This window comes from Eurytemora carolleeae, unplaced genomic scaffold, assembly GCF_000591075.1.
Source record: "Eurytemora carolleeae unplaced genomic scaffold, Eaff_2.0 scaffold174, whole genome shotgun sequence".
NCBI lineage: Eukaryota > Metazoa > Arthropoda > Copepoda > Calanoida > Temoridae > Eurytemora > Eurytemora carolleeae.
In genome coordinates, this window is record NW_019396888.1 from 138364 (window position 1) to 157510 (window position 19147).

Consider the following 19147-nt stretch of genomic DNA (forward strand, 5'->3'; position numbering starts at 1 on the left):
TTCCACCGTCAATTACGTTCATTCTCCCTTCTCACATTCCATTCCGTTCATTCTCCCTTCCCTTCCACCTTCCATTCCGTTCATTCTCCCTTCCCTTCCAACTTCCATTTCGTTCATTCTCCCTTTCATTCCACCATCCATTCCGTTCATTCTCCCTTCAATTCCACCTTCTATTCTGTTCATTCTCCCTTCCCTTCCACCTTCCATTCCGTTCATTCTCCCTTTCCTTCCACCTTCCATTCCGTTTATTCTCCCTTTTCTTCCGTCTTCCATTCTCATTCATTCTTTCATTCTGTCCCTTCCATTCCACCTAACATTCTTATTAATTCTCTCTTCACTTCCACCTTCCATTCTCTCCTCTACAATCCTCAACCCATTTAAAGGGATCGTTCACTTATTTGGGTAATTTCATGGTATACTAATTAGCCTATTAGCTTTTCGTTGGTATTAGTCTTACTTTCAAAAATATCTATGACCTGAAAAAACGATTTATCGTTTAGAATTCCAGTGCAAAGGTATGATACATTTGCATAGACAAACGTTTTTTCCATAACAATAGCCCAATGAAATTTAAAATTATCATAAAGACAAAAGCATCAAATAGTGATAATGCAAAGGTAGTTGATTTTGAAAAGTAAGACTAATATCAATGAATAGCTAATAGGCTATTTAGTTTACCCTCAAAATATCCAAATAAGTGAACGGTCCCTTTAATCTTTTCTCTTTCAACTTTTTTAAAACAATTCAGTTTATTTCCTTTTAAAAGTTTTTAGAAATGAATTTTCATTTTACATTTCAGATTCAAAGATGGAAAAATTGTTGCTTGGATTCTTCATAGGTATATAAATTTGCTACAATTATCTTTTTTTTGTTCAAAACAGTCCTCATTCACACTTTTTTAATTTCAACTAAAGTGAGAACCAGAAAACTCTCGAAAAGGAAGACGATTTTTAAACTCCAGTCCATACGTGCATGGAACACGGCAATTGTGCAATGTTAAAAGACCCATCTTAATCTTTAATTGTTTTCCTTTTTCGCAGTTTTAGGGTTCTCACGGTATGAAATTGTAATTACAGATTAAAATCTGTTTACGAATGACTCTAGATTTACAAATTCTACCAGTAATGGTTTTGAGAACGCAATATGATAACAGTATTCGTCATTATCCGTATAGTATGGAAACGAAAGCCGACATTGAATTTGTTTCTTTTTCTGTCTATGTTGTTAGACATTTTAAAGAATAAGATGAGCACCGCTCAGAAGAATATTCTTTATTCATTTTAATTTTTAAAAAAATTTGTTTTGGAATTATGTATTATGAAGACAACTTGTATAAGCTTTTTAATTGTAAAAATATGTTTTTTTAACGTTTTTTCAGCGACATCATCAGTAACTGCTGCAATACAATTCGAACATTTTCCAGTCTCAGGGATATATAGCTTGTAATAATAATAATAATAATAATAATAATAATAATAATAATAATAATAATAACAATAATAATAATAATAATAATCATATATAAATAATAATAATTCTAAAATTATATTGTTACTATCCAGTCTAATTTTAAAATTGTGCCCATCTAAATCCCCAGGAAAAAAGAAGAAAATCTGCTAAATCAATTTTGTGTTGACAATTGACGAGCTAACACCATAGTGAAGGAAACATAAAAACATCTTTTGCTGTAGCAATATTTGAAACAACAATTTATTGAATAATATCAATAAAGATTGTTGAAAAATATTGCAGCTTAACTACAGTTATGCCTGTCTCATTCACAATGGTTTCATTATACATGCTTTAGTTGATCAAGAATGGATGAGCTATCTATGTTTTTTTCTTTGAAATTTGATTATTTCTAATTGTGGCTTTTTCTAATAATGACCGTAATTCCATTTGCAGAAACAATGGAGAAAGTTGTCAGAATTAAAGACTTTTTAACTAAACAAGCTATCTTACTGGGGGGCCAAGTATGAAATTACAGTGACAGATATGTATTAAGATATTTAAAAAGGAGGAGACAGAAATAATTGTAAAAATAGCAATCATGGATATACAAATCTAAATCACTCTCCCAACAACACGACAGGCTTCCTTGTAACCGACTTCTTTCATACAGAGTGTCCCACAAACATGACATTTCAGAGAAGAATTTAAAGATCTTCTTTGATCTTTAATATCTATTTTACGAAAAAGTATGTCTTCAAAAAAATATTCAAGATTTTTCAAATTTGGAAAACTGTAATTAGAAAACTTTTAATCAAGATACCTGTAATGAGAAAACCTGTAATAAGGAAACCTGTAATTAGGAAACCTGTAATGAGAAAACCTGTAATAAGGAAACCTGTGATTAGGTAACCTGTAATAAGGAAACCTGTAATTAAGATACCTGTAATGAGGAATCCTGTAACTAGGATTCCTGTAATTAGGGAACCTGTAATTAGGAAACCTGTAATTAGAAACTTGTTATTAAGAAACTTGTAATTAGGAAACCTTTAATTAGAAAACCTGTAATTAGGAAACCTGTAATTAAGATACATGTAATGAAGAAACCTGTAATAAGGAAACCTGTAATTAAATAATCTGAAATTAGGAAACCTGTAATTAGGAAACCTGTAATAAGGAAACCTGTAATTAAATAATCTGAAATTAGGAAACCGAAGTTTATAATTGTTATTAGGAAAAATATCCTTTGGAAACCTTCAAATAGGAAATATAAAGCAAGAAAACATTATTTGAAAAACCTTTGTTTATAAAAAATATACAGGAGGTCCAGCTAAAAACATTTAAATCAAATAACGATTTTGAAATCTATTTAGCGGTTAATGCCCAATACGATAGCGTTAATCCCTTTTTCAAACTAGAGTTAAAGGAATATTTTGTCTATGTTTTGATTGCATCTTGTTGCAATTAAAATAAGAAAGTCGCGTTTTAAAAAAAATTTCAAATTTGTTACTCCCATGTTTATTGAAACACCGCGTCTAGATTTAAGCATTATCCATTGTGTTCAAGTTCAAAATTTGGGCGTTACCTTATATTCAATATTCATTCTTAAACTTGTTCATTTAAAAGGGACAGAGCATGACTTTAAAGAAGGAGATTGGATTAAAGGGGTAGAGCATGAATTTCAATGAGAAGGTTTGATTAATGATAGATCTTTTAATTAAAAAATGGGTAAATAAAAAAATAATGGACTTTTAAGTTTACATATATCACACCAGGAAACTTGCCTATAATAAAATAAAAACTTTTAACTCGTTGGATGAAATATGATTTTAACCTCGCTGGATAAAAGATGGTTGTAATTTTGTTGGATGAAATATTATTTTAACATCGTTGGTTGAAATATGGTGTTAACCTCGTTACATGAAACATGGTTTTAACCTCGTTAGATGAAATATAGTTTTTAACCTAGTTGGATTAAATATGGTTCTAACCTCGTTGGTGAAAAATGGTTTTAACCTCGTTGGATGAAATATGATTTTAACCTCGTTGGATAAAAGATGGTTTTAATTTCGTTGGATGAAATATCATTTTAACATCGTTGGATGAAACATGGTTTTAACCTCGTTAGATGAAATATGGTTTTTAACCTCGTTGGTGAAAAATGGTTTTTATTCTCGTTGAATATGAATATAACCTCGATGGATGAAATATGATTTTAATCTCGATGGAAGATTAAAAGATATTACAATGGTGATGTGAAGAAAATATTGCTAATTCACTTCACGAATCCAAATCTAAGAAAATAAAGTATTTTTCTCGTTTGAGATCTAACGATTCATACATAGTAATTATTTTTCGTATAGGGCAATTCATTTCTAAGTTATAAATTTAATGTTTAGTTAAAAAAGACTTTTACAGAACAAGTTTCAAAACAGTTTAAAAAATATTGTTTTATTTTTTGGACAAATATTAACATCGGGTGCATGATACCTCATTTATTTTTGAGGTTTTTTTAAGAAGTAAGTTTTCGATAAATTCATGATTTTCTGTAACTATGATCTTGCATTTTTAGTATACATAATACAAAGGCTAAATAGACTATTTTTACACAAAATGCCTCCACCCTCTAATTTTTTTTCAATGCCCACCATTCCCCTCTTCAACAGGGCACGTGGATTTAACGGTTCTGTCAATATTCCAGAAAAAAGTGACTTTTGATCACAATTTGACCCATTAGACATAATTTTTTAGCCTTTTTTCAAAATACTTTTTTGTCGGCATATACAATTTGAATGAAAAAGTATAAAATAAACAAAACCGTAAGATAAAATTTTGTTGAATTATAGACCAAAACACGTTTGATTTCGAAAAGAAGAAACCGAATACTGTCCACTCTGGTTAGTCCGGTGTGGGGGGGAGGGGGAAGAAAATATATCAATCCATACTGTAACGGTTAATTAAATCAACGTTGACTAAAAGGACGCCCAATAGGTAAATTTGTATTGGTAAATTACAACTGATCGTGTTATTTACATAAACTTGCCAAGTTCTTGTATTTTGTTTTAATTCTTATTTATTTTAAGATTATGCACACAAATCGATTGCTTGTATCTGTATCTGATAGGAAAAATATTTCACTTTGAACATATTTACAAATAATTATTTTATAATATACTAGCTTGGCCCATGGGAAAAAAAATTGAAAATTTTTTTTTTTGAAAAAATCGAATTTTTTTCAGCCTATAACACCCATGAGTGTCCACAAAAAAAATCAGTTCAATCGGTCCAGCCGTTTGGCCAGCTATAGGCAACATATATATATATACGAATGCCTTGTTTTATTATATAATATATTAGCTTAGGACCCAGCGCCACTGTCCAGGTTTCTCATAGTTACTCTTGCCTTTTACCCGCATTTGAACGATATTACCGGAAAAGTAAATTTTTACTATTTAAGTCGACCCACTCAATTTGAATCTTTAAACCAAGCTAAGAACATTCCCGTGGGTCTCCCGAGTTCCATAATCAAAATGTGAGGTAAATCGGTCCAGGGGTTCCCGAGTTATGATCGGACAAACGAACAAATAGACCCCATGACAGACATTCAGAGATTTCAACTTTACATATATAGATTATAGAGTGTTTCAATAAACAGACGAAATATATTATTTATTACAGCTTTCCAACTAGGCAATGGAATATTAAATCAAAAGAATTACAGAGATTATTTTATAATCCTCAATAATTTGCCATGTTTTTTGGGACACATTGTTTGTGTGCTTTGGATATAAGTGTGTAATATGTATGCAATATGTCGATGTTCTGTATATGGACAAGGCTGATATTAAAAATTCAAAATTATTAAACAGAAACGTTTGTATTTTAGAGTTCCTTGATTTCTGATGTAAAGCAATATCTTACGATGCTCAAGCACACCGGACTAACCAGAGTGAGCAGCATTCGGTTTCTTCTATAAAACGTGTTTTGGTATATAATTCAATAATCATTTACTTCACGGATTTGTTTATGTTATACATTATTTTTCAAAATGCATATGCCAACAAAAAAGTATTTAATAAAAAAGGCTAACAAATTATGTCTAATGGGTCAAATTGTGATCGAAAGTCACAGCTTTCTGGAATATTGACAAAACCGTTAAATCCACGCTCAAGAGACTCTTTGAGATCAAAAGAACTTATTACTTGCTACAAAATCTTGTAATCCTTATTTTGCATACATCCTAAATATCGCTGTTCAGTTCTTTTCTGTCTCAGAAGAAATTTGCAAATTTGATTTACGCTTTCGGTTTATCTGAACCCTATCCCAGCTGGAGATTAATCAACAACTATTGGTCTGATGCTGTTCAAATTTTTTACTTTTCTAACTAACACTTGCCTTTCACTTTAGTCTCAAAGCGGGGCTTTTATAATCAAATAAGTTAAGCAATGGGTGGCCCCCATTCAAGCAAAAATCACTCACCCCCCCATGGAGGGGGGGGGTGAGTGATATCCCCCCCCATTACTTAAATTTTTCAAATTTGTCAATTCAAATTTTTGTGGATTTTCTGTTTTCTTTGATGGATTTTCAAATGTTTATGGAGACAGGAATTACAAAATGTTATTCAATAAAAATTTTGCAGATTTTCTAGGTTTTTTTCAGAGAAAATAAGTTTCTTTTCGGGTACATTAACTACACATAAAATGGAAACAAAGAAAACAAACATGGAGAATTCTAATAACAAAGTATAAAAATATAAAAATATTAAATATTAAAGTATACAAAAGAAAATGAAAATATGATTAATAATTACAAGATTATTTTCTAAGCAGTTCAATCCACAATTCCCTCACATATGCCTTTTACCAATCTTAGACCTACAGGTTAGTTGTAATAAATATAGTAATAAACCCCATATTTTGTAAACCTGAACATACCTACATATATTACGTTATAACATTATCTGTACCCTTATTACGTTCAGTAATGTCTGAACAGACCTATCGTTCCATATTATTAACATATACTATATAACCCAATATATAGATGAGTTGGATATGAACCTTTGCTTTACTACGTTAGTTCTCGTGTCGAGAGCATAGAGTTCGAATGATACATACTAAAGAATACAGAGAGAGTTGTATCTGGATTGATACAGACTAAAGTATTATTGGAGAACAAAGAGTTCGGGAGCGAGTTGTATCTGAACAATGCATACTTAAGAATACAGAGAGAGTTGTATCTGGATTGATACAGACTAAATTGCTATTGGAGAATATAGAGTTCGAGAGCGAGTTTTATCTGGATTGATACAGACTTAAAAGAACTATTGGAGTAAGGCATTTGTTACATATTCAATAAAAAGACACTAAAAATATGTATATTACCATTATCATAATTGTGTATGTGCTGTATGCAGGGGAGCTGGGTTTTCGCTACCTCTCCGTATGTACTGTATTTACTTAGTGTACTGTATGTGCTGTATGTGCTGTATGTGCTGTATGTGCTGTATGTACTGTATGTACTGTATGTACTGTATGTACTCTAGCTGTATGTACTGTATGTACTGTATGTACTGTATGTACTGTATGTACTTATATAATGTATAGTACTGTTTGTACTTTATGTACTATATAAACTGTTAATTAGGAAGACCAGGATTGAAGGATGATCATGTGAAGCAGAATACAAACTTTATGTTATTAACAGCTCATCAAGATGGAACATTTATTCAGGTTAGTATTCTTATTTACGATTCATAGCATCGTTCAGAGGGACCAGGCACTTATTTACAATTCATAGCCTCGTTCAGAGGGACCAGGCACTTATTTACAATTCATAGCATCGTTTAGAGGGACCAGGCACTTATTTACAATTCATAGCATCGTTCAGAGGGACCAGGCACTTATTTACAATTCATAGCATCGTTCAGAGGGACCAGGCACTTGTTTACAATTCATAGCATCGTTTAGAGGGACCAGGCACTTATTTACAATTCATAGCATCGTTCAGAGGGACCAGGCACTTGTTTACAATTCATAGCATCGTTTAGAGGGACCAGGCACTTATTTACAATTCATAGCATCGTTCAGAGGGACCAGGCACTTGTTTACAATTCATAGCATCGTTCAGAGGGACCAGGTTTTTTAATTAAAGGGACTGTAAGCCTAACTTGAAGTGATACTCCATGCAAAGACAATAATGCCCGATATGAAACAGTATCCTAAACCCTTTATTTGATCTTTAAGGTTTTTTTCTGGTAATTTATATATTTTTTCTGCTGTATAAATGTGCAAGTCACTTTTGCAGTAAAAAAATTAGTTTTTTAAACTACAAACATTTATATATAATTCATACTTGATTTTACAAAGCTTTTTTGTGATTTAGGCATTACATTTATAGCTTGATATTACGCTTACAGCCGCTTTAAAAAAAAAACAGGATTTCCCGTTAACGAAACAAGTCGTTATAAAATTAACGACCTCAGTTTGAATTTATATTTCAATATATGTTTCTATAATTGTAAAAATCATTAAAAAAGAAGTCTAAGCAAACAAATGCAGGGTTAAATTTTTAATATTGAAGATACCTTTAAAAAAATTGTTTTTTACTTGCTAATCTTACAAATACAAGTTTGACTTTGAGTTCCTTAATTAAAAATATTTTATTTTTTATTTTAGGAAGAACCTAGTTTTGTTAGACAAGTTACAAACAGAGGCAGCTCAACAGGTTTATTATTTAAATAATATTTAGGATGCCGTGTCCTTCCACCAATTTTGCAATATGCTAAATTTCGAGAAAAAAAATTGCATATTTGGAATTTCATAAGTTGGATGGCTGCCAAATAAACGACCAAAAAAGGCAATTAAATTAAACAACAAAATCGCTTATTTGGCGATCCAACTTTTGCTGCCAAATAAGCGATTTTTTTTAATATAGGGTTTTTTATCTCGAAATGTCAGGGTTATATATTGCAACAAGCGAATACAATTTCTAAATAAGATTAAGCAGGGTCATTTTTCATTAGGAATTTGACAAAATCTTAACCAAATAAAACAATTTGAACAATTTGAACAATTAGAATGACCTTTTTACTCTTTTGTCTTTGATAAACATTTGGCGTTTAGGAACAAATTCATTTATAAATAATTTTTTTCAGTTACATCCTCATTTTCTAAAACAAATTTTTTATTTATTTTGTAGATCTTAAATCAGAAGATGAAGATGAGAATGGATCAAGGGGTTCATCAAGGTTCAATACTAGGGATCGAGTTAATTTTAGACCAAGGTAACAATGTGAAATTAATCCCTGATTGATGCATAAAAAGTGTTAAGCAGCTTACATTAATTAGATGCTTGAAAATCAACTTTCTAAGTGAAATGGGTCTGTGAACACTGCACACTGCACAATTTCTGTGGTAGCATGTTCGTGGGACAAATTTAAATCAAAACTTAAATCTAACAGTCGTCTTCGTTTTAACATGGATTCCAAATTAACAAAGTTCTGTTCAAGAAACTGACAGGGACTAATTTCGAATGTGACACTTCATTTTTAGAATGGTATATCCGATTTACTAAGGTAGCTTTAAAAGCCATGGATTATAATTTTGAAAAATGATTATTTTCTAATTTGGATTCTCTACGAAAGTGACTTGCGCATTTCTACCGCAGGAATTAAAAAATTGTAATCATTGTCAGAATTAAAGACTTGTCAAGCTGGAAAAAAATTATTGATCAGATAAAAGTCTCCTTGTGAATCGGACATGCCCTCTGAAAATGTGGGATCACTTGAAAAGTTGAAATTACAACGACTAAACTATTAAGTCCTGTATCTGTGAGCGCAACAGCTGGTTCTATAAGATCTAGAAACCCCTCTGGTACACAGAGAAGAAACCCATCCAAACCAAGATCATCAGGTACAGGGTGCTAGAGATAGGTGCGTTCGGTCTTTTTTCTATTTGTTCGTTCATCGTTCGTTAATGACATGCTTTGATTCGTGTTTTGATTGTTTAGTGAACATTTTGGTTCATTCGTTTTCAGAATTATTTTGTTAATTTTCTATCTTTTTAGTTCATTTTCAAACTGAACGATCGTACAATGAAATCGTTTGTTTCTTCGATCAGTAAAATTCTACCTTTAGTAAAAAATCGATGGTTTTTTAAAGTTTAATAGAAAAGGATCATTCGTTCACAAAATAATTCGGTCGTTTTCAAATATTTCGTTCGTTCGTGAAAACGAATCCCCATCTCAAAAGAGTGTCACATAAAAAAGGATAATTGAAATTACAGCTTTGATCTTTAATCTAATAACAACATGTGAATTAACAAATTGTCAAGGCGTGGAATAAGCTTTTGATTTAAAGGCAAGTCGTGGCGTATCTTTTTGACATACAGGGTTACCCACAATAGATAAGACTTCTGAGAGGACTTTACGGATTTTATACTGTCTGTTTCCTTGTATTCATGATTCCCTACAACTGTAAACTTCTTCATTTTTTGTTATATCATTAAAGAAGCCATTTAAGGACCATATTCAAGGCACAATTGACTTAATTTAAACTTGGAATAGTCGTAATTGAAGAGTTTTAGGTCGTCTTTGAAGCCCCGTGTACTATGAAAGGCTGAAGACGATGTTTACGTATTCCTCAATTATCATGTTTAGTAGAACTCACTCTTATCGTAAAACAAGTAAAAAATTTGGTCTGTGAAGGTTTCTAGTGTTTTTGTTAAAATAATTGAAATTGGATATTTATCGAAAATAAAGTTATTATTGCAAAATATGTGGCCGTCCCTGTGCAATGACTAAAATTGGGAAAATATTGAAACTAAACTAGCAAATATGTGTTTAGTATTTGAAAAATAGTAAGCAGTTGTACAGGGAGGCCGGTATGGATCGTTTGAAAATTAAATGTAATTTATTTGATTTATAAAAGACTCAAAGAAGAAAAATTTAACCATTATCTTTATTTTCTTTTTAAGTTTCTGAATCCCAAGAATATGAGGAGGAAGAGGATGAAGAGGAGGAAGAGGAGGAGCAAGGAACATTTAATCCATCTAGGTAGGGTGTACACTGTACAGGGTGTCCCACAAAACATGACAGTAGCAAGACAACTTGAAGGGCGTCTTTGATCTTGGAATTAATTTCCTGCATTTTTTGTAAACCTAATTTAAGAAGTAAAATACTAGAGTCACAAAATAACCGTAGTCTTGGAATTCCCAAATTGTGGTCTTTTTATTTTTTGCTTTCAATATTTCCGAAGAAATGAATAATTTTGTTCAGGTTCTGACAATTTTGGTTTTTGTTTAATAAGTTGAAATCTGAACGAAATTTTTAATATCTCCGGTAATATCGACAGCACAAACAAGGCAGACCACATTTTGGAAATGCTAGGACTAGGAGACAAGGAGAATTTTAGGAATTTTATTTAATGAATCATTCATGTAGTGTAAAACTAGGTTGAATAACAAATGCAGCAAATTATTTGGATGTCATAACCCAACCTTTAAGTCAGACTTCTGGGACTGAATTTAATTCAATGGAGAGAGGTCGCTGAACTTCTACCGCCAGTTCAAATTCTTAATAACCGATTTAAATGAATGTTTAACTTTGAATTGGTAATTCAGGATTTGAACTGGAGGTAAGCAGTTCAATGACCTCTCTTCAATTCATTATATTCAATAACAACACTTTTGTGAATCTGGGGATTAACCATCTTATGCCAACCAACGTATTAATCTAATCCTTCCTTTATATCCTTTGGTGGTCGAACCCTCCAGGGATAAAATTGATTTTAAAAGTGTCCACATTGAATATTCAGATCAAGCTTTTCAGATCAAGCTTTCAACGATACTCCATTTAAAAGTTCCGACCCTTGTTCTGACCTTTCTAGAAGGTTTTTGTGTCAGAATGGGAATATCTTAGATGAAGGTTGTGTGTTGTTTAAAGTCTATTCCCCCCCCCCCCCCAAAATAAAAAGTATATTATCTGGAAATTTAATTTCTGACGATTGTATTTTAAGAGGTCGTCTTCCTGCCCGGGGACGAACAGAAAACATTGAAAAAACCCAAGGACTAAAAGAGGAAATTAATCAAGACGAATCGTTTACAAGAGGACGAACTGGAGGTAGAGACCAGGACGAGTCTTCTTTTAGAGGACAAGAGGAGGACGAAAATACTGGGAAAGGACAAGAAGAGGACAAAACAAGGACTAGAGGACGCAATCTTCAAAATAAAAGGTAAATTAGTTTTTAAAACAAAAAGTTTTATAAAGGATTAGATTTTTTAAGGTACCATGTTTGTATGCATGAAACCCTGGACCGATTTGCTTCAAATTTTCATTGGAAAACTCAGTATGATATAATGGTAATGTTCTTAGTTTTGCTAGAAACGGATGGAGTAGGTTGATTGGTTAAGGGAAAACTCCAGACAAAGCTGGGTTCCCAAGCTAATGCAAATATAAAATTTACAGTGAGCAACAGAAAAGTTTGGAATAGGAAGATGACATTGAAGTAATATTTAAGGGAATACAAAGCAAGTAGTTTTATTAGTAACTTATTAATTCACTTATTAAGTGAAATTGGTGTGCTTACACCGCACAATTTCTGTGATTCATGTACAGTGCATTACATAATGAGTCTTAAAGTTGTCTTTCTATTCCAGAGTTTTGACTGTAAAAAAATATTAATTTGATTTAATCTGTTCCTAGGATAACCCTTGAGAGAACAGAGGATAGAAGAAAAATAAATATTTCTAACCCAGGGGCAAGGTAAACTTACAAAAAATAAAATTGTCATTGAAAAAATGTAAAATGTTTAATATTTGTTTTCACAAATGTTTTCTTTCTTTAACATTTCTTATTTTAACAATTTCATTATTAATGTGTTTTGGAACTTTTTGTCCTAGTGAATTAGTATAATTAGTGAACTAGTATAATTTCTCAGTGCGTTCAGGAATTTCTAAATTTTAAATTGTGAATTTTCTATTTCTATGAAGTGAGTTTTCAGCTCTGGAAAAATGAATTTTTGTCAATAAACTTCAAAAAACGATAAATTATGCTTTTAAAACTTTGTCTTTTGGACATTTGTTGGTTTATGTCTGGACACATTAACATATTTGTTGGTTTATGTCTGGACACATTAACATATTTGTTGGTTTATGTCTGGACACATTAACATATTTGTTGGTTTATGTCTGGACACATTAACATATTTGTTGGTTTATGTCTGGACACATTAACATATTTGTTGGTTTATTTCTGGACACATTTACATATTTTTTGGTTTATGTCTGGACACATTAACATATTTGTTGGTTTATGTCTGGACACATTAACATATCTAAAGTATAGGGTGTCCCGCATAATATTGGATCGTATTTTTCAAGTATTATGTGCATACTTTGGCGTTAAAACTTAGATAATCCAGGGGGGAGGATAGTTCTCTACCTGTTTGCTCAGTTAGCTGTACTGTACACTTACAACTGTTTACTAATATTGATATACTATAGGTTAGGCCAGAATAACTTATAATAAACAAATATGCAGTACGCTCTCGGTATAGTTTATGGCCTATACAATTAGTAAAGGATTAGCGTACATCATCACTCTATACACTATACACTTTAACCTCGTTGAGATAATCTAATATGGGAATATGTAAATTGTTTTTAAAAAAACTTGTTTCAGACAAAGTGAATCTCAGGATGGTCAAGTAAAGCCCAAGATAAGGTAAACAATGAACACAATAAAAATGGTATAAAACAAGTATAAAATATCTAATCTAATGTCTAAAATCTATCTATAATATGATAGATATTTCAAACGATGAATTCTGCTAACTCAAAAAATCTTAGTTTGAAATATCAAATGTTTACAGTGCCATCAGGTTTCAAAAACATAGGGAGTGAAAAATTTAAGTTTGTGGCAATTTCTTAATTTATTTTCCTATCAGATTTTCTCTAATCTCTTGCATAAAAATTTAATTCTAAAAAATATTTGACAAAAACTAATTTTAAGGCTGTCTTAATTTCCAAATTTAGAGATTTATAATATCTTAAAATTTCTACAATGACAAAAAAATAACTCAAAGAATTTCCAGTCAAACCAAATTTTCTTTAAAATTTGATGCTGAGGTGACTTTATAAATTTTAATTTTTGTAGATTCCCCCNCCCCCCCAACCAGTATTGCAGGGTTTGAAAATTCCCCAGCCCCGCAGAGATAGAGTTAATTTTTCATATTTCTAGAATAAGCTTGAGTCGAGGGAGGGAGAATACAAGATCATCATTGGTAGAAGCAACAACAAGACCAGTAAGATTTGAAACTGTTCAACCAACAGCATTTTCAATATTTCCCGCAGTAAATCCACCGGATAACAATCTTCTTCAGTCCACACCTGAATCCTTTCAAATCCAGTCCAAATCCGAATCTTTCCGCCCAAATCCCAGATTCCTGATTGAGCCTGAAGTTGGTAATACTGTAGACCAGGAAAAAATAGTTGAAAGTTTACCAGAGCAGAGATTTCAGTTCTTCCCCGCTAAAACTGCAGAACAGAAAGAAGAAGACAACCAACTGGCTCAGAATGAACAGCTGATCCAGGATCAAAATCAGCTGATTTTATTTCCAGAAGATTCTGCAATTCATCATGCACAGCTCACTTGGAACCAGGATCCATTCAGGTTCAATTTTTTTTTCTTGAATTTTTTTTTAAATAGCTAAATAAGTCCTTGCTAATTCTTTTGGTGTTGGGTCATCGTTTAATGGACTTTTCATATATTGTATTTTTACATATATACTTACATATTTTAGAAGTACATTTTTTGCTTCTAGATGTAAATAGAAAATAAATAACGAGTGTAAAAAAGGAGAGGAATTCGAGGAATATGAGTAGGTCTTCTCTTGGGCCAGAATCCAACGCTACTGATTTGTGGGCATTTAAAGAGATCAGTTGTAGTGAACGCTAGGAGGGCAAAGACTCAACCTGTAGAGAACTGGCGTCCAAAATATCTATGAGTAGGTTAAAGATGGTACTTGAGTTGCTTGTCAGCTCCAGAAGTAGTTGTGAAGCTGATTAGCTTCAGAAGTAGTTTTGTAGCTTATTAGCTCCAGGAGTAGCAGATTAGCTTATGGAGAAGCTGAAGTTTAGCTTATATTAGCTCTAGGGGTAGCTGAGGTTTAGCTTATTAGCTCCAAGAGTAGCTGAGGTTAAGCTTATTAGCTGCAGGAGTAGCTAACGTTTAGCTTATTAGCCCCAGGAGTAGCTGAGATTTAGCTTATTAGCCCCAAGAGTAGCTGAGATTTGGCTTATTAGCTCCAGGAGTAGCTGAGATTTAGCTTATTAGCCCCAAGAGTAGCTGAGATTTAGCTTATTAGCTCCAGGAGAAGCTGAGATTTAGCTTATTGGTTCCAGAAGTAGCTAAGATTTAGCTTATTAGCTCTAGGAGTAGCTGAGGTTTAGCTTATTAGCTCCAGGAGTAGCTGATATTTAGTTTATTAGCTCCAGGATATAGCTGAGATTTAGCTTATTAGCTCTAGGAGTAGCTGAGGTTTAGCTTATTAGCTCCAGGAGTAGCTTATATTTAGCTTATTAGCTCCAGGAGTAGCTTATATTTAGCTTATTAGCTCCAGGAGTAGAGGAGGTTTAGCAATTATTAGCTCCAGGAGTAGCTTATATTTAGCTTATTAGCTCCAGGAGTAGCTTATATTTAGCTTATTAGCTCCAGGAGTAGAGGAGGTTTAGCAATTATTAGCTCCAGGAGTTTTGGGATTGTAAGATGAAGAAAGAGTAAATTTGTGGATAAGAAGTTAAAGCTTGAGATTGTCATCCTCGTCCAATTCATGAGTTGTTTACGACCAGGAGGCTGTGTTTTCGGCCATGTTTTGTTTGTTGTCTGGGGTCACCACTTTAGAAGTACATTTATTGTTTCTAGATGAAAATAAATAATAAATAATGAGTGTATCAAAGGAGAGGAAGATGAGTAGGTCTTCTCTGGGTCCAGAATCCTATGCTACTGATTTGCGGATTTTAAAATTCTCTCTCGGGGATTTCATCCTCTACAATATACACATTATATTAACAGAAAGGAATATGTATTCAAATATAGTTTTTAAAGTTTACATGTCTAACAATTTTAAAACGTTGTCATAAATCAATTACAGTTACAAGTAAAGCGCGTTGTCGGAAAGGAACAGAGTGTTTAACACAAACTCGAATTTTCCTATTCCTATAATTATGCAACCTAATGGTAAAACCTTCGACATTTCAAACTCAGACTTATTGAAATGCATACCTTGAATGCTTAGTTTGAAATAGGTCTACGAAATCTGGTTACAAATATTTGGGATTACAAATTCATTGTTTGTTCCAAATACTTAATTCCATTTTCTGTGAAATTGAAATAAAAATAAAAATATTTCACATGTAACACACAATGACTTATGTATATTATTCGGATCTCGGACACTGTATAATATGTTCATTTATCAAATACATAGCTGAAGGGCCCGGCGTTGCCGGTGAAAAAAATATTTGAAAAAAAATATTTTGAAAAAAACAATTTCGAATTTTTTTAGCCTATAATACCCCCCGGCCACCCATGAGTGTCCACAAAAACATCAGCCCAATCGGTCCAGCGTTTGGCCGGCTATAGACAGCATATATATATACGAATGTCTTGTTTTATTATATGTATAGATCCCTTTTCTTTAATATAAGAATGTAATTCCTAATAATATATTTATTTAGAAGTGTAGTTTCTGATGAAGGAAGACCTGTTTTCAATATTGATTATTCAAGATCTTCTGTAATCGAGGTAACAATTTGTAGATCAATATCATTAAACATATATTGGATAAAGAGATCAAGCTTTCAAGATTAACGATTCTCCATACAAAAGATCCAACCTCTGTATATGTTTTTAAATCCAGATTGATAAAACAATTTTTTAAATATCAAAATCCTTGATTAACTCCATTATTCTTTTTGCAGCCCTAGGCATATACATTCTAAAATTGCAATTCTAGTTTTAAAGGGGTAAGTTGCAAAATACTGCTAAATACTGCTAAAATAATTGCTTTAAGAATTAACCTTCATTTTTAAAATTTTTGTTTTAGGTTCCAGTTTTGAAAAAAGAGGAGAAAATTAATAAACCCTTGCCCTTCCAGTTTTCCCTAAGTAGCATCGTTTCTCCAACACTTCCAACAACAACCCGTCCAACAACAACCCGTCCAACGACAACCGTCCCAACCTCTACAACAGTTCTCCGGGTATCTACTGAACCAGTGATAGAACAAGAACAAGAAAGATCTCTCATATCAAGAGGAAGACAAACCGTGAACCCTGGAAAATCTCTAATCCAAGAGCCTAAACAATCCCAAAGTACTGGAGAGACACGAACCACACCAAATGCGATTGCACCTGTAACACCAAGACAGAATAATATTAAAGAGGAGAAACAAGATGTATTTGTTTTCAATCCGGAGCCGTTTAATCTGAATGCGTTGAGAAACCCTGTCATTCCCTCTGATGTTCAAACCCCTTTCCAATCATTCCCTGCTCCTATCCCCACTCAACCACCTCAAAAAAGTTTTGTAAACCCATCAAATCTAAATTCCTTTAGAAACCCTGTTAGTCCATCTCCTGTTCAAGCACCTTTCCAATCATTCCCCGCTCCTATCCCCACTCAACCAGCTCAAAGGAGTTTTGAAGGAGGCTTTGAAGCTGTAACCTGGACCCCGGCCATTCTTCGAAAGGATTTTGATCCAAAGAACTTTCTTTCAGAAGCCCCGCTGTCGGCCCAACCTCGGGTACAGGAACAGAGAAACCCGTTTAGTAATTTTGCAGTTTTTAGCCAAGATATTTTTGCGAATTTTCCTCAGTCTAGTAACCAAAGAACTGCTAAATCACTGAAACCAGCTGAATCAGCTGATGCTGAATCAGGAAAACAGGCGCAAACAGGAAACTTCTTCTCTCTCTCTAGCCCAGCTTTCTCATTTTCAACCCAACTTTAAAACCAGTTTTGATCTCCATGCACAGTGTACAGGGGATATACAGGGTGTCCCACGAAACATGACAGTTGATAAATAGTTCTGAATGTCGTCTTCCCTATACTGTATTAGATATTAAAGGCTTTTTTCAATTTATTTCGTTAGAAAAATCTTTAGTTTAAATATATTTTACTTTGAAATCATTTATTCTATAACATGACTCCCAAAAAATATTTTTATTATTTTCTTAGGTATAAAACAACTCAACAAATTATGGAAGAAGACATCCTAAACTACAGGGTGTCCCAAAAAACATGGGAATTCAGTGACGAATTTGATATCGTCTTTGTTATGAATTAGCATTGTAATACCTAATTTCAAAAGCCATAATATTATTATGTCTGCTAGAGCTTATTTTATGAAAAGGGTAAAAGACTGTAAAGATGTGTCTATAATGTCTCAGCAAGATGAACAGTGAAGACAGACAAGTTTACTCTGTTTGCATACTGCAATTTTCTTGTTTTACTAAATACAACTGTATGCAGTCAAAACATAAACAAAAAAAATGTAACCATAGCAGACGAAACTCTTACAGATTACAGCTTTCTCAGTAGGTATCACTAAACTAAATCAAAGAATTATTTGAAAAGACGATATCGAATTCGTCACTGAATTCCCATGTTTTTTGGGACACCCTGTAATTCACCAACTGTCATGTTTCGTGGGACACCCTGTAACTTCGGAGAGACCCTGCCGGAGAGGCCCAAATGGGATTTTACTTATCATACGCCTGCACATATAGGTGTATATTTCTGAGTAATCAAATTGTGCATTTTACATTAACGGTGCGGCATTGAGCACTTTTTAACGCCGGTACGCGTCAATGATTCTTCTATGCTATGTGCGGTTGTGTTCAAATTACTGCATTATTCAAGCATTAATCTCATTATAGAAAGGGATGGTTCATTTGGTTTACTGTCCCGTGTAGCTTCTCTAGTTAAGATTTTACTCACAAACAAATATGAAAGAAGAAAATTTAACTGGTTCCGAACTATAAATTCAAAACATTTTTGTTTTTTCCTCAATAGCTCTTCAATAAACGGAGTGATTAGAAGCATGTAACGTAAGGTTTTAATATGTAATTTTAATTTGATTAGAAATTTATTCACATCATTATGATACGACCAAAGAGAATAGAATATACATTAGAGTGGAATTTAATGGGAAATAGTGTAAAACGGACATTTTGTTGTACTTTTTCCATACTGGAAAAGTACTTCACATATTTGTGCTATATAACCTTTTGGGCCTTGGAACATAATTTTATAGAAAATCTAAATTAATATTAAAAGAAAATTAACCAAACTATGAAATAGGCTGGTTTCATAATTGACCAATGATCATTTCACATAGACTCTATGCCTTGCACTTTACAAACGATGATTTTCCGTTATAACTATAAATCAAATGATGATTTTTATTCACCTAATTCATTTTATAAAGTTTATTTAACAGCTTTAAAAAATTCGAAACTGAAATGGATAGTCTAGAGAACATACTGTATTAAAGTACTCTACTGCATATAATTTGTGAACATTTACATGATTTGTACACTTTGAACTCCCTTTCAGTCTAAAAGGGACTGACAAAATTCATACCGAGAGATTGTCTAAATTCCATTCTAATATATATTCTATTCTCTTTGGATACGACATTTCTGCA

At 32.6% G+C, this 19147-nt stretch overlaps 1 protein-coding gene across 1 annotated transcript; it reads left to right on the forward strand.

Moving 5' to 3' along the window:
- The first annotated feature begins 795 nt into the window (after positions 1-795).
- On the forward strand, positions 796-17558 carry LOC111709793 (uncharacterized). The gene is made up of 14 exons (XM_023483700.1): positions 796-838; positions 1379-1429; positions 6279-6329; positions 7096-7181; positions 8127-8175; positions 8650-8734; positions 9271-9362; positions 10425-10503; positions 11465-11680; positions 12151-12210; positions 13129-13170; positions 13687-14118; positions 16185-16251; positions 16553-17558. The coding sequence occupies exons 1-14, from the start codon at positions 808-810 to the stop codon at positions 17447-17449; spliced, it is 2238 nt and encodes a 745-aa protein (XP_023339468.1). The 5' UTR covers positions 796-807; the 3' UTR covers positions 17450-17558.
- Positions 17559-19147: the final 1589 nt, after the last annotated feature.